Raw genomic sequence first — 14,676 nt, 5'->3', positions numbered from 1 at the left:
GTGGGTGAGGCCAGAACGTCTGCAAGGAGGCAGTCAAGGCCCAGTCAACCTGGAGATTTCAGAAGGGCACCAAATCTGGAGGAAGGAACAAGAAGCAAGATGAAGCTCCCGTCCGGAGCCTGGGCTGGAGCTGGGAGGCAGACAGCAGCGGGAAGGTGGGCGGCGGTCAGGCCATGATCGCCAGGAAGGGGACATGACTGGAGAGGACGTGGCTCCCTCTCAGGGGTGGGATGTCTGAAGGACCTAAAGGGCCAGGAGCTGAGGAGACACTTTCTGTGGCACCAGGCACTCCAGCCAAGCTGCTCCATCACCAGGGACCTCTCGGGCCCTTCCTGATGAGCAGCCAGCACTTCTTTCCCTGGGCTTCCCAGGGCCCTCCTGGCTTCCTCAGCTGCCCTCAGGGATATCCCTCCCCCACCAGCCCTTGAGTCTTGGTGGGCCTCAGGATTCCACCCCAGCCCCTCTTGTGGCACAGGCCCATGAAGTCGGGGGTGCTGGGTGCCCCCCACTTGCCCCGATCCAGGACTGGGGCACTCTTTCCACTGCTGGGGGTGGCAGAGGAGTCACCTCTGCCAAAGGTGGTCACCTTACCAGGGCTGGGCCCCTTCCTTGGCAGCAGCCCAGTTCTGAGGCACGAAGATCTTTTCCATTGCCTTAGTTGAGGATGTCTCTGAAGGACCCTGCTAGCTGCGGAGTCCTTGTGGGGTCAGCTGAGGCCTTCGCTGTGGCTGTGTGGCAGCCTGGTTTCCTTTGTCTCTCCTTGCATAAATTCCCTGCATCCTCTCTCCCTACGTAAATTCCCTGCTTGCTAATATCCATTTCAGAGCCTACTTTCTGGGGAAGCCAGCCTGAGACACCATCTCATCCGCATCCAAGGCCTCAACTCCAGGCACATGCTAGCAGCTCCCAAATGAATACCTGTGGCCAGACTTTGCTGCTGAGCACCGATCTGTGTGGCGCATGTCTGGGATTCAGCATGTGGGAAACAGGAGTCACCTTCCCAGGAGGACTCCTTCCCTGTCTTCCATAGCTCCATGAGTGGCACCAGCGCCTGCCCACTGCCCAGGCCTGGAGTCCTATGGACAGATTCGGTGCCCTGGAGCCCCCAGTCTCCCACAGTGCTCATTCCTCCTCACCCTCCCTATCGCTGCCTTGGTGCAGCTCTTCCTGCAACCCCCTTGGATTTCCGCCAGAGCATCCCACCATCTCTTTCCAGGCTTTCTCCACCAGCTCCACCTTGTGCTGTCCCGGAGTGTGACCTTCCTTCAGATGCTCATGTGTTCACGTTGCTGATGTGCATAAAATCTTTCAGACTTTCCCCCTCAGGGTGAAATGCCACAGTGCAGTGTGGGGTTGGAGGGCCTTAGTGCCCCCTTTCCCAGGCTCACATGCCACCCTGCCCCCTGCAAGCTTCCACGCTTTTGCCGCATCCTGGAACTTGGCAGCCACCCCAACTCAAGATGATCATTTGCCTCCAGGTTTTTCCGTATCTGTCTCCTCCTGGAGTGGCCTCTTCCCATTCTCCTCCTCTGCCTGGTTCACGTCTCTTCAGCCTCAAGACGAGACTTGGGCCAAGGCATCTCCTCTTCGAGCAGCCCTTGTTGCAGGCCCATCAGGCTGTCCCCCTCACTGACGTGGGCCGTGAGTATCAGAGGGACAGGTGCTGTGGCCGTACTCCCTGAGTCCACAGAGCCTGGCACGGCGGGGGGACTCACTCAGCACACTCGTGCTTTGTCTGCTTCTGGAGGGTAGATTTCAAAGAAGCATAAAGAGGTAGAACTTTAAAAAAAAAAAAAAAAAAAAGATTCTAGGGCCAGGCACGGTGGCTCACACCTGTAATCCCAGCACTTTGGGAGGCTGAGGCAGGTGGATCACTTGAAGTCAAGAGTTCAAGACTAGCCTGGCCGACATGGTGAATCCCCGGATCTACTAAAAATACAAAAATTAGCCGGGCGTGGTGGTGTGCACCTGTAGTCCCAGCTACTCAGGAGGCTGAGGTTGTTACAGTGAGCCAAGATCACACCACTGCACTCCAGCCTGGGCGACAGAGCAAGACTCTGTCTCAAAAAAAAAAAAAAAAAGATTCTAAGAAGAGAGATGTCTCAGGTGGGCTGGGAGATCTTCCACTGAAACTTTGAATATGGATTACAAAGGAGCCCAGTGAGGAAAAGAAGGGAAGCATTAAAGGCGCAGAGGCTTCCCTCAGAGCTTGTTCGTGGTCTCAGGTTTGGAAAGAAGGGCACCAAAGTAAGGTAGCCGGACAAATGGTGTGGACCAGTGGGAGTATTGTTGGGAAATGCCGAAGGCCATAAAAGGAGTTTCTGTGTAGTTACTTTTGAAGCAAGGAGTGCGGTTTGGGGCTGACAGTAAAATGTTAGCCCTGATGCAGAGAGAACAACACTACACAATTGGTATTTTGCTTTTGTCATCTTTGTCAAGGAGAACAGTTGTTCATTTGGAATCAAATATTGGTCGTCGAAGGGGGTTAAAGCCTAAGAGAGTGTGGGAGGCTGCATGACCGACCTCACTGTGCAGAGGAGGCTGTCTCCCCAGTGGGATGACGTCTCACTGCTGCTGGGAGACATGAAGTTGGGGCCCTGGCTCCATGGGGACTTTTGGAGGCGGAGGGCTTCCAGGAGATGGGGGCAACGGTGCTTGATGTGCTCCTCCAGGTCATTCTCTAGGGGATTCCGGCTTGGGAGCACATACATAGAAAAGGAAGCACTGCTTTCTAGGAGTCCTAACAAGAAATCATACCAGGCAAGCCTCACTTTTCCACAGGTCAACCAGAATTGTACTTCAGAGAGGACTGTGCAGTGCCTGTATGTAGGTTTCCTGGGCATTTGGTAGAGGCTGTCACCATAGGCTGGGTTCGGCATGAAGGAATGCAGGTCGAACGATGATAGAATGAAGTGGGCTCATTATCAAAAGGCGCTGCTGGCCATCAGAGTGTGCCCAGAGGGCAGGCCCTGTCACCACCCCGAGTTCTGTCTCCACTCACAGGTTGGCCAGGGCAGGCCCAGTGTTTTGGATGAGGCTATTAATGGAACAATGGTCAGATTCACAGATGACATGAATACAACTGACAGCAGACTGAAGATCCCAGAAGATCTCAACAGACTGTAATGATGGACTGAGTTGAAAAGAGAGGCCCAGCTGCACAATTAAGAACAGGATCTGGGAAATGGGATTTGACAGCAAGACGTGTGAAAAAAAAGACTTTGGGCTCAATCTGTTAACTGCGTTGTGTTGTGGGGCTGCCAAGAAAATGAGCATCAGCCTCAACTCTGAGTGTCTCACTTGAAAGGGAACATTGACAACCCCCAGGGCCGTCAGAGGACCCAAACCAAAATGGCAAAAAAAGATACAAAAAGATGGGAATGGGGGGGCTGTGGCGCCTGCAGGAAGGGGCAGCCACGGGAATGTGGCAACTTCTTCCAAGCTTAGAGGACCTAGGTTGGCAGAGAGCTCCCTCCTGGAGGCCCCAGAGGATGGGATCCAGAAGCTTTGAGTGGAAGTCCCAGAAGGGCAGGTTTTGGCAAAATGTGGGAACAATTTCCTTTGGTTAGTCCGGTAAATGAATTGGGGCTGTCTTGGCAGATACTGCACTTCCTTTGCTGAAGTGAACACTTATTGGGGGTGTGGCAAAGAGAATTAAAATGGATAACTATGCAGAAGCTAGATTAGGTGACTTCAGGGTGTTTTCTTTTTTCTCTTTTTTTTTTTTTTTTTGAGACAGTCTTGATCTGTTGCTCAGGCTGGAGGGCAGTGGCGCGATGTCAGCTCACTGCAACCTCTGCCTCCCAGGTTCAAGCGATTCTCCTGCCTCAGCCTCCTGAGTAGCAGGCATTACAGGCACCTGTCACCACACCCGGCTAATTTTTGTATTTTTAGTAGAGACGGGGTTTCACCATGTTGGCCAGGCTGGTCTCGAACTGACCTCAGGTGATCCACCCACCTTGGCCTCCCAAAGTGCTGGGGTTACAGGTGTAAGCCACTGCACCCAGCCGACTTCACGGTGTTTTCTAAGCCTGAGGTTCTGTGATTTTTATCATCATAGAAAGAGGGAGATGAGAATGGAAGTTGGTATGATTGTCCATGTGTACGTTTTGGTTTACTTACAATATGTATGAATGGAAAGACACATATCATAGGTGGAAACTTCGTGCCTTTTGCAAAAGAGATCATCCATGTACCACTTGACCATGGGACAGAATGTCTGCCACTCCCCGGAAGCCCCGTAGGGCCCCTGCCAGGCGTTCCCTCCTGCAGAGGTAATCACTTTCACTGCTTCCATCACATAGATTCATTTTACCTGTTTTGTTGGTTGACTGGTTTTTGAGAGATGGGGTCTCCCTATGTTGCCCAGGATGGCCTTGAACTCCTGGCCTCAAATGAGCCCTCCTGCCTCAGTTTCCCAAAGTGCTGGGATTACAGGTGTGAGCCACCGTGCCTAGCCCAATTTTGCCTGTTTTTAAACATTTATATAAGTGGGACCATGCAGAGCATTCTCCCTTGGGTCTGGCTTCCTTGGCTCAACACTTGGTTTGTGGGACCTCTCCACGTCAATGTGCGTGGTTATATATAGACGGGTTTCTCATGTTGCCTGGTGGTGGTCCACTCGTCTGGGTCTGTGGCTGACTGTGTCCCGCCGTCTACTCCCTTCCACACTGTGTGTGCTCAGACCGGTCTGTGGATGACCAGGCAGTCTGGTGGCTGTGGGCTCGCAGACCCCCAGGAGGGACAACCAGCTTCTAAGCCCACCCCCTGGTTCTTCCCACCTGGCAAGCGCGCAATGAAGAGTCCAGGGAAGGAGTGCCGAGCAGGTGGCTGACGGGCAGCCTGATGGACAAGAGGCCCGGGGTGCGAGCCAGGCGGACGCCCTGAGGCAGTATGTCAGGCAGCATTGCCACGGTGGAACAGGCCACTGCCGTTGCTTCCTGAGCTGCCCTGGAGACTGGAAAACGCAGCTCATGCCTTTGGCCAGGTGCCTGACAGCCTTTTAGGGCAGTTCAGTCTTGGCAGGGCCCAGTTCCCCTCCCAGGGAGCGAAGACAAGGGGCTCCAGAGGGGCTGTGCTGGCCTATGTCACCACCCAACATCCCAGCAGCCCACGTGGTTGGTGCCTTTGCCTTCCTGGGTGCCCCTTGCGGAGGCTGGGAAGCAGAGCGCTAGCATTCCACTTCTGACCCTGCTGCGGGTTTGGAAAAGTCATTTGCGAATGTCTCAGTGCCTTCGACTCCTCTGAGTGCTAATCCAGTGTCCTGGTCTTGTGGAGGCCCGTGGTGGGTGGAGGGGGACAGGGCGGAGGCAGAAGCTGGCCTGGCCTAGCCTGGCCTGGCTGGTGCACGCCAGGACTAGAGCCTGTTGCCTTATATGACAGTGGCTGGGATGGCCCCTTGGCTTCTGCCTCCTCCTCTGAACCTGGTTGGAGTTCCGGGGAGGCCTTGCCAGGTGGGGTCAGCCCTCTTCTGTGGGAGGGAGAGCCCACAGCCAGCCTCGGCCAGCCCCTCTGCTTGTGCCCCGCACAGTTTGGGTGGTGTTGGGGTGAGGCTTTTCTTTTTCTTCTCCCAGGAATAAGTTCTCAGTCTGTAAAATAAAAAAGTGGTCTCGCCCCGCCCCCCGCCCTCCCCTTGCTGTGTCCCAGTGGGAACTGAGAATGCAGGATGGGGTTTAAAAGGCGGGGAGGGCCATCAGGACGAAAGGCAGTGGGCAGGCGGGGACAGCGAGGGGGCTCGCCACTCACATGTGGGTTTCTTTCATCCATTCGCCCTCTTGGTGCTTTTTCTGGTGCTTTTCTTCATTTCTGGATAACAGCCCCATCCTGACCCACCCTGCCCACCTCTTCCCTTCTGGAACCACCCCTAGCACTGCTTTGCTGGCCTGCTCCCCTCACCCCCGGGCTGGGCAGGCCCTCCTCACCCACTGCGAGTAAACGAGTAAACGAGTAAACGAGCTCCCGCGCAGGCCTTGAGTTTTGGATTAATGAAGCCCAGATGCAGACTTCTGACTGGCTTTGAGTTCACTGTGGAGCAGCTCAGAGGGGCCATTGACCTCCCACTGTGTTCCCGGCCCAGCTGCTGCTGGGGCTCCCGAACAGCTGGAAAGCTGGCCCTGTCTGACAGGGAGGCGAAGGCCTGTGCGTGGGGGAGAAACTGAAGCTTGGGGCTCTGGGTGTGGGGCCACGGGGTGGCCTGCACCCACGGGGGTCTGTTGCAGGGGCCGTAGAGAGGGGATGAGGGGCTTCTGTTCGTTATTCCATGGTTCAGTCCGGGTGGGCGCTGCCTTTCTTCAGTGCTCAGTGTGGGGGAAGTGGGAAGTGTTGAGTGAGTACACAGTGGTGCTATGCAGGAGGGGGTTGAGGCTAAAGGGGCCCAGGATCAGGGTAGCCCCACGATGGTTCACATCAGGTCTCCACAGTCAGGCATGGAGGGGAATGGTTGGTCCCTCTCAGGGTTGCTAGACACGATGCACGTATCACATGGGATAAACTTATGCTAGAAAAATTATTTTTGGTCAGGCTTGGTGATACACGCCTGTGATCCCAGCTACTTGGGAGGCTGAGGCAGGAGAATCGCTTGAACCCAGGAGGCAGAGGTTGCGGTGAGCCGATATCGCACCATTGCATGCCAGTCTGGGCAACAAGAGTGAAACTCCGTCTCAAAAAAATATATATATATACATATATATATATATATATATATATATGTATATTTTTGTGTATATATATTTTGTATGTTTAGTAGAGACGAGTTTTCTCCATGTTGGTCAGGCTGGTCTTGAACTCCCAACCTCGGGTGATCCGCCCACCTCGGCTTCCCGAAGTGCTGGGATTACAGGCGTGAGCCACCGCACCCGGCTTAACTGGGCATTTTATATTTTAATCTGCTAAATCTAGCAATCCTATCTCCCTTCCAGCTGAACTTTTTTTTCTTTTTCTTTTTTTTTTTTTTGAAATGGAGTTTCTCTCTGTCGCCTAGGCTTGAGTACAGTGGTGTGATCTCTGCTCACTGCAACCTCTGCCTCCCAGGTTCAATCAGTTCCCTGCCTCAGCCTCCCGAGTAGTTAGGATTACGGGTGCGTGCCACCACGCCCAGCTAATTTTTGTATTTTTAGTAGAGACGGGGTTTCAGCATGTTGGCCAAGCTGGTCTTGAACTCCTGACCTCAAATGATCCACCAGCTTTGGCCTCCCAAAGTGTTGGGATTACAGGCGTGAGCCACCGTGCCTGGCCTGAATTTTTTTCTTAATTGTTTTATTGAACTACAATATACAAATATTAGAGCAAAGACAGTTAAGTGTATGGCTCAGTGCATTTTCACAAGTCCAATGCACGTGAAGCCAGCACCCAGGTCAAGAAATGAAACATGATCAGAACCTGCCCCCCACCCCCACCCCAGGGTCACGAGTATCCAGACTTCCAACAGCTGAAGTTTGCCATTTGCATTTTTTTTAAGAGTTGGGGTCGCCTGTAATCCCAGCACTTTGGGAGGCTGAGGTGGGTAGATCATGAGGTCAGGAGTTCAAGACCAGCCTGGCCAAGATGGTGAAACCTGTCTCTACTGAAAATACAAAAATTAGCTGGGCGTAATGGCAGGCGCCTGTAATCCCAGCTACTTGGGAGGCTGAGGCTTAAACCCGGGCATAAAAGAGTTGGGGTCTTGCTGTGTTGCCCAATGTAGCCACAAACTCCTAGGCTCAAGCAGTCCTTCCACCTCAACATCCTGAGTAGCAGGGACTGCAGGCGTGGAGCACTGTAGCTGGCATGCCCATGTTTGTACCTCATATAAATGAGACCCTGTTGGCTGGGCACAATGGCTCATGCCTGTAATTCCAGCACTTTGGGAGGCCAGGGCGGTTGGATCACCTGAGGTCAGGAGTTTGAGACCAGCCTGGCTGACATGGTGAAACCCCGTCTCTACTAAAAATACAAAAAAAAAAAAAAAAAAGAAAAAGCCAGGCATGGTGGCGTGTGCGTGACTGTAGTCCCAGCTACTTGGGAGACTGAAGTAGGAGAAATGCTTGAACCCGGGAGGCAGAGGTTGCAGTGAGCCGAGATCATGCCATTGCACTCCAGCCTGGGTGACAGAGCGAGAATCTGTCTCAAAAAAACAACAAAACAAAAAATGAGACCATGCAGATACATTTTTTGTGGCTGGCTGCTTCCCTACCACACTGGAGGTCGTTCATGTTGTTGGAGGTACTTGTGGTTCATTCATAATCACAACACCCCCCCGTAGGACTGAGCTGTGTGGATACAGCCTGATCTGTCTGTCCACTGTTGCTGTTGCTGCTGCTGCTGTTGCAAACCTTCTAGTGCCTCTCCTTTTTTTGCAACTTTGTACCTAGGAGTAGGATTGCTGGGCATGGGGTGGGCATCTACACATCTTTAGTAGATCTTGCCAGTTTTGGGCAGTGGTGCACCCATTAATATCCTGCCAGCTGTGTGTGAGTGCCCATAACCCTGCGCCCCCACCAGCACCTGGCATGGCCCCAGCTCGTGTTGGCTCTTCTGGGGTGTGGTGCTGCTGCTGCTTGTTCTGCTTTTTGAAAAATCCAAGAGTCTGCTGCTTTGTCGAGTCCTCTGACTTTCTTGACTCTTTCCTAAGAAAATCTAAAAGCGCCCCGGGGTTTTAGACCCTAGATTAGTGCCTCTGTAATCCCAGCCTCTCTGGAGCTTTGAGGAAGCCATTCCTGCCTCAGTTCCCCTTCACCCAGGGAGCCTCTCTGCATGCAAGGCTAGGGTGAGAGTTCCAGGGGCCAGGGGTTCCAGGCACAGCTGTCTCTGGGCATTCGCAGGGCTCTGTTTCAGCCTCTTTGCCTCCCTGTGGCTTCCTCTTCCTGATTCTCCCTCCAGGAGGCAGGATGGCCACCAGTGGCTATAGTGGCGGCCCTCCTGGAAAGGCCTGCATGCCTGTACTTTGCTGATAGTTCAGCCACAGCCCGAGGCCACCTCTCAGTGACTGGGTCAGATGCCTGTCCTGGTAGCCTGGCAGGAGATAGATTTCCCAAAGGAAAGCCCAGTGGATACTGGGTGAAAAGAAAACCATGAAGTTTGGCCTCCGCAGGCCAAGTCAGTCACCCAGCCTCCCCCACCGTGTAGGGTTGGAGCCACAAAGGAAAGAAGAGGCAGAGGCGTATTGAAAAGCGGTTCAGCCGGGCGCGGTGGCTCACGCCTGTAATCCCAGCTCTTTGGGAGGCTGAGGCGGGCGGATCACAAGGTCAGGAGATCGAGACTATCCTGGCTAATATGGTGAAACCCTGTCTCTACTAAAAATACAAAAAATTAGCCGGGCATGGTGGCAGGCGCCTGTAGTCCCAGCTACTCGGGAGGCTGAGGCAGGAGAATGGTGTGAACCTGGGAGGCGGAGCTTGCAGTGAGCTGAGATTGTGCCACTGCGCTCCAGCCTGGGGGACAGAGCAAGATCCTGCCTCTATGGATCCATGGATATGTATCGGCAGAGGGGATAAAAAACTAAGAAAAGCCCTGCTCTGTGGGCCTCTGAAATTACCAGGGACTTGAGTTTTTGTGTGGATTTATTATTTGATTTTCTGATCATGAGAGTTTCATTCCTCCTAGAATACATAATGCTGTAAGCCAGTGAAGAAAGCCCTTTGCTGGGGTACCCCAGGTGGAGGGTGGCTCCCCCAAAGTCCCCTCTCCATGGGTATCCTGCCCCCTGCTCGGGCTCCCCGACTTCCAGCACACCCCCTCTCAGGCTGTCGCTTCTTCTCCCCCAGGCGGCTTCGAAGCCAGCTCAGCCTTGTGGTCATTGCTCGAATGCTGGGCCAGCAGGAGACGCTACCTCTCTGGCAAGAGAAGACCCAGGTGAGTGTTTGCTTCAGGCCTGGGCAGGAAGGCCACGGCCTGTGGGCTCTGGAGGCTTTCCCCAAAGGCCAGGAACATCAGGCCCCAGAGTTAAAGCTGGCTCTGAACTCTCATGTTCTTTCATCAAGAATTACCGCTTGCGTGCCAGCCATGTGCTAGGCGCTGAGGACAGAGCAGTGAGCTGAGAGCCTGTCTTTTTAAAAAATTGTAGTTACTGGGCGCAGTGGCTCACGCCTGTAATCCCAGCACTTTGGGAGGCTGAGGCGGGCAGATCACGAGGTCAGGAGATCAAGACCATCCTGGCTAACACGGTGAAACTCATCTCCACTAAAAATACACAAAATTAGCCAGGTGTGGTGGCAGGCGCCTGTAGTCCCAGCTACTCGGGAGGCTGAGGCAGGAGAGTGGCGTGAACCTGGGAGGTGGAGCTTGCAGTGAGCCGAGGTCGCGCCACTGCACTCCAGCCTGGGTGACGGAGCAAGACTCCATCTCAAAAAAAAAAAAAAAATTGTAGTAAAGGCTGGGTGTGGTGGCTCACACCTATAATCCCAGTATTTTGGGAGGCTGAGGCAGGCGGGATCGCCTGAGATCAGGAGTTTGAGACCAGCCTGGCCAATGTGGTGAAACCCTTGTCTCTACTAAAAATACAAAAACTAGCTGGGCATAGTGGCGGGCATCTGTAATCTCAGCTACTTGGGAGGCTGAGGCAGAGAATTTTTTGAACCCGGGAGGCAGAGGTTGCAGTGAGCATTTAATTCAAATAAATGAATTAAATTCATTTATTTAATTTTTTTGTAATCATCTTAACCATTCTTAAGCGTAGTGTTTCAGCCATTTCTAAGTGTGCAATTCAGGGGCCTTAAGTGCATTCACACAGTTGTGTAGCCATCACCACCATCCATCTCCATGACTCTTTCATCTTCCCAAACTGAAACTCCACACTCATGAAACACAACCCCCCAACAATGCCCACAGCCCGTTTTTTTGTTATTTTTATAGTAAAGCATAAAAACAAATACTATATGTAAAGATGAAAACAAATACTATTAAATTAAAACTACTCCCTCTGGTGTCCCCTCAGTCCCCAGGGTTAGGTATTGTTGGGGCAGCAAGGGCATTAAGAGTTCGGCCTTCTGAGCTGGGCATGGTGGCTCAGGCCTGTAATCCCAGCACTTTGGGAGGCCGAGACGGGCGGATCAGTTGAGGTCAGGAGTTCGAGACCAGCCTGACCAACATGGTGAAACCCCATCTCTACTAAAAATACAAAAAATTAGCCGGGCATGCTGGCAGGTGCCTGTAATCCCAGCTACTCGGGAGATTGAGACAGGATAATAGCTTGAACCTGGGAGGCGGAGGTTGCAGTGAGCCAAGATTGCGCCACTGCACTCCAGCCTGGGCAACAGGGCAAGACTCTAAAAAAAAAAAAAAAAAAAGAGTTCAGCCTTCCTGTCCTGTTCCTCTTCTCTCCAAAAACCTCTGACTGTAGCCTCCTGGCAGCTCAGAGGACATCACTTCACGGGGTGATGAAGGGGTCACTGGCAGCCCAAGGATGGATGGAAGGGAGGTTGAGCGCGCCCGCACCTCCCCAGTAATCTTCCTGGAATCCTGGGAGAACAGCTGCTGGGTACAACTGACCCTTCCAGCTCAGCTACGCTAGGGGTGCTCTGGCTAGAGGCTGTGCATCTCTAGCCACTGAGGCAGCATAACCCCTTGCCCAGAGGGCTGAGACAGTGTTCCAGCACATCCCTGGGTAACGTGGACCATATGGCTGAGTCCCAGGTGCTGTGACTGCAAGGAGGGAGTTCAGAGAGGTGACCGGTGGGGTTGGGTTGTCTGAGCGGCTTCGGCCTGGCTTTTGCCCCGGCTTTTGCCTCAGATGCCTCCTTTGCTTTGAATGCTTCCCCCAGGCCTTAGTAGAACTGGAGCTTCTTGTCATTCCCACTCCAGCCAAAATGTCACCTCTGCAAGGGACCTTCCTGACTACCCAATCCAGAGTGCCCCAGCACTGGCTGTCATCTTGTCCTGAGTCACTCCTGGTGGCCACCCCCTGGTCTTTTCCTATTTGCTCAGCATCTGTGTTTTCCACCCCCTACCCCCAAGCAGAACATAAGCCCCTGAAGAACAGGGAACACGTTTCTGGCCCCTGCCGCCCCTCGGCACCTGGCAGTGCCTGGCACACCCTGGGAAGGCAGTGCATGCTTGTGGAAGGGACAGGCACCCAGGTGGGTCGTCGGGGTGCATGGGGAGAACGTGCCGCAGCTGAGACCTTGGAAGGGGCAGTGAGGAGGTGACCGGTGCTAAGGTTACTTCATAGATGGTCTCTGTGAGGAAGGAAGAACAGAGGGACCCAGCGGTGTTGCTGGGAACAGCCAGCAGTTAGAGGCAGGGGGAGCACAAGATGGGGTGCCTGGGAGGGCTCTGGGACGCAGGCTGACGGACAGGCCCAGCGCAGAGTGGAGGCCAGAGGGGGCACGACACAGGTGGCCAGAGAGAGAGAGTTAGAACCAGTTCAAGGCTTGGCATTTTGCTTCGTTTTGTTTTTTCTTGGCCAGCAGCTGTGCATAGAGTGAGAAGAGCTTGGTGGGGCTGCCTTCCTGGTGGAGGTCAGAGTGGCAGAGGGGAAGTGTCATGGAGGAAGGGCTGGGTCGTTGGGCCCAGGAGTTGGAGGCTACAGCGAGTTATAATCACACCACTGCACTGCAGCCTGGGCAACAGAGTCAGACACCTTCTCTTAAAAAAAAAAAAAAAAAAAAGAGTGGGGAATGGGGGCGCGGGAGGCAGTGGCTCATGCCTGTAATCTCAGCACTTTGAGAGGCTGAAGTGGGAAAATCATTTGAGCCCAGGAGTTCTTTACAAAAAGTGAAATAATTGGCTGGACATGGTGGCATGTGCCTCTAGTTCCAGCTACTTGGGGTGGGGATGCTGAGGTGGGAAGATGGCTTAAGCTCTGGAGGTCAAGGCTGCAGTGAGCCATGACAGCTCCACTGCACTCCAGCCTGGGCGACAGAGCAAGACCCGTTTTTTTTTTTTTTTTTTTTTTTTTTAAAGTACATGGAGTGGCGCTGCCTCCCCTTGAGAGATCCTGGCCTGGCAGGTCTCCCAGGCTCCCCAGGGGCCAGGGTCTTGCAGCCTGTCAGGGCCAAGCCAGGTCCAGCCCACTTGCTGCGTGCCCACCATGCACCCATGTGTTTGTTAGACACTAGCTGAGCAACCTGAGTGCCAGGCTCTGTGCCAGGTACTGGCACTGGGGAGACAGCACCAGATGACCTCAGAAGAGAGGGGTGAGCAAGTCGGCCACGGCCACAGTGACTAACTCTGTCCAGGCACAGTGCAGCAGCTGCTAGAGAAGATGCCCTGAGCCAGGTCTTGGAGGCTGAGTCAGTGCTTGTACTGCAAAAAGGAGAAAGGGAGTGAGAGATTCATGGCGACTGGAGGGATAGGAAGGACCAGCAGGGGCCTGCCCATGGCCTTCCTGGAGCTCCTTCCCCATCTCCACTGCAAGCTCAGGGCTGCTCACAGCCTCCTCCCAGGTCTTCAGGCTGCCAGGCACTCCCCTTTCCAGTCTGGCCTGTCAGACCTTCCTGAAACACTCCTTCAAAGGGCCACCTCGTCCCCATAGCCGCCCACTCAGCCCACATGCCCCTTTCCCAACGTCTCCTCCACGGGGCTTGCCAGTGCCGCATGTTGTTTTCGGGCCTCCTCACAGGCCCAGCCTGCCCTCTGCACACAGCTCTGGCTGTGTCTGGGTCTCTTCTTCCTTTCCACCTGTCACCCCCGACCCGCAATAGTGGCAGCTCCCATGTACACACCACAGCTGTGTCCTGGCTGCTGTCCTCAGTGCTCGCCCCTCCTAGCAGCCCAAGGCCCTCAGACTTACTGTCATCCATATTTTACAGATAAAGTAACTTTGCAGGGTCACCCAACAGGGAAGTGGTACAGCTGGGATTATTTTATTTTTGAGTCAGGGTCTCACTTTCCCAGGCTGGAGTGCAGTGGTGTGATCAGGACTCACTGCAGCCTCAACCTCCCTGGCTCAGGTGATCCTCCCACCTCAGCCTCGCGAGTAGCTGGGACTATGGGCGTGTACCACCACACCTGGCTAATTTTTGTATTTTTTTAGCGGCAGGGTTTCGCCATGTTGACAAGGGTGGTCACAAGCTCCTGGGCTCAAGTGATCCTCTTGCCTCAGCCTCCCAAAGTGCTGAGATTACAGGCATGAGCCACTGTACCCCGCCTAGAGCTGGGATTAAAGTCCTGCCCTTGACAACTGCAGGGCACCGCCTTAGCCTGTCCAGTTCTCTCCTTGCCTCTGGACATCCTGGACCACACCTGCCACTTCATGGTGAAGTGCCCTGCTGGGTCCTTGGGCTTTAGTCCCAGTTCCCAGACAGGAGGACAAGGGCCGTCCCTCCCTTCCCTCATCAGTGCACAAGTGCTGGAGAAATCCTATCGATCGATTCACTGTAAAAGGGGGCACAGGGGTTGAGAATTGACTGGTGTAGGAGCAGAGGACCTGAGGCTGGATCTGGTCACAGCAATTTGCAGGGCACTGCTGGGCAGGAGTCCCTGATGGCCAAGTTGCTGGGCTCTGTATCTCCCGCAAGCTGCAGCAGAGGCCCCATGGAGCAGGAGCAGAAGCACACGTTGGAGAACTGAACTTGAAGGACAGGACTTACAGCATTGAGGTCACACAGGCAAGTGGAGGCTCAGTTAGCCAGAGCGTCAAGGCTATGGTGAGGGTTTTGACTTCTGCGCAGAAGTGGGGAGCCCCTGCAAGGATTTGGGCAGAGAAGAAACAAAATCTGATTTATACAATGTTTAAAAATTACTCTGGCTGCTGTGTTGAGA

The 14,676-nt window shown here is 53.8% G+C and overlaps 1 protein-coding gene across 1 annotated transcript in view; it reads left to right on the top strand.

Annotated features, from left to right (window-relative positions):
* FAM178B (family with sequence similarity 178 member B) overlaps nt 1-14,676 on the top strand; it is a 106,093-nt gene that overhangs the window by 70,033 nt on the left and 21,384 nt on the right. Inside the window, exon 13 of the mRNA XM_009235643.3 lies at nt 9,741-9,828. Within this exon, the coding sequence (XP_009233918.2) occupies nt 9,741-9,828 (88 nt within the window). The remainder of the gene's footprint in view (nt 1-9,740; nt 9,829-14,676) is intronic.

Source organism: Pongo abelii, chromosome 12 (assembly GCF_028885655.2).
Source record: "Pongo abelii isolate AG06213 chromosome 12, NHGRI_mPonAbe1-v2.0_pri, whole genome shotgun sequence".
NCBI classification, from domain to species: Eukaryota; Metazoa; Chordata; class Mammalia; order Primates; family Hominidae; genus Pongo; species Pongo abelii.
Note: the sequence above shows the minus strand (reverse complement) of the source record. Positions and strands in the feature narration are given on the sequence as shown.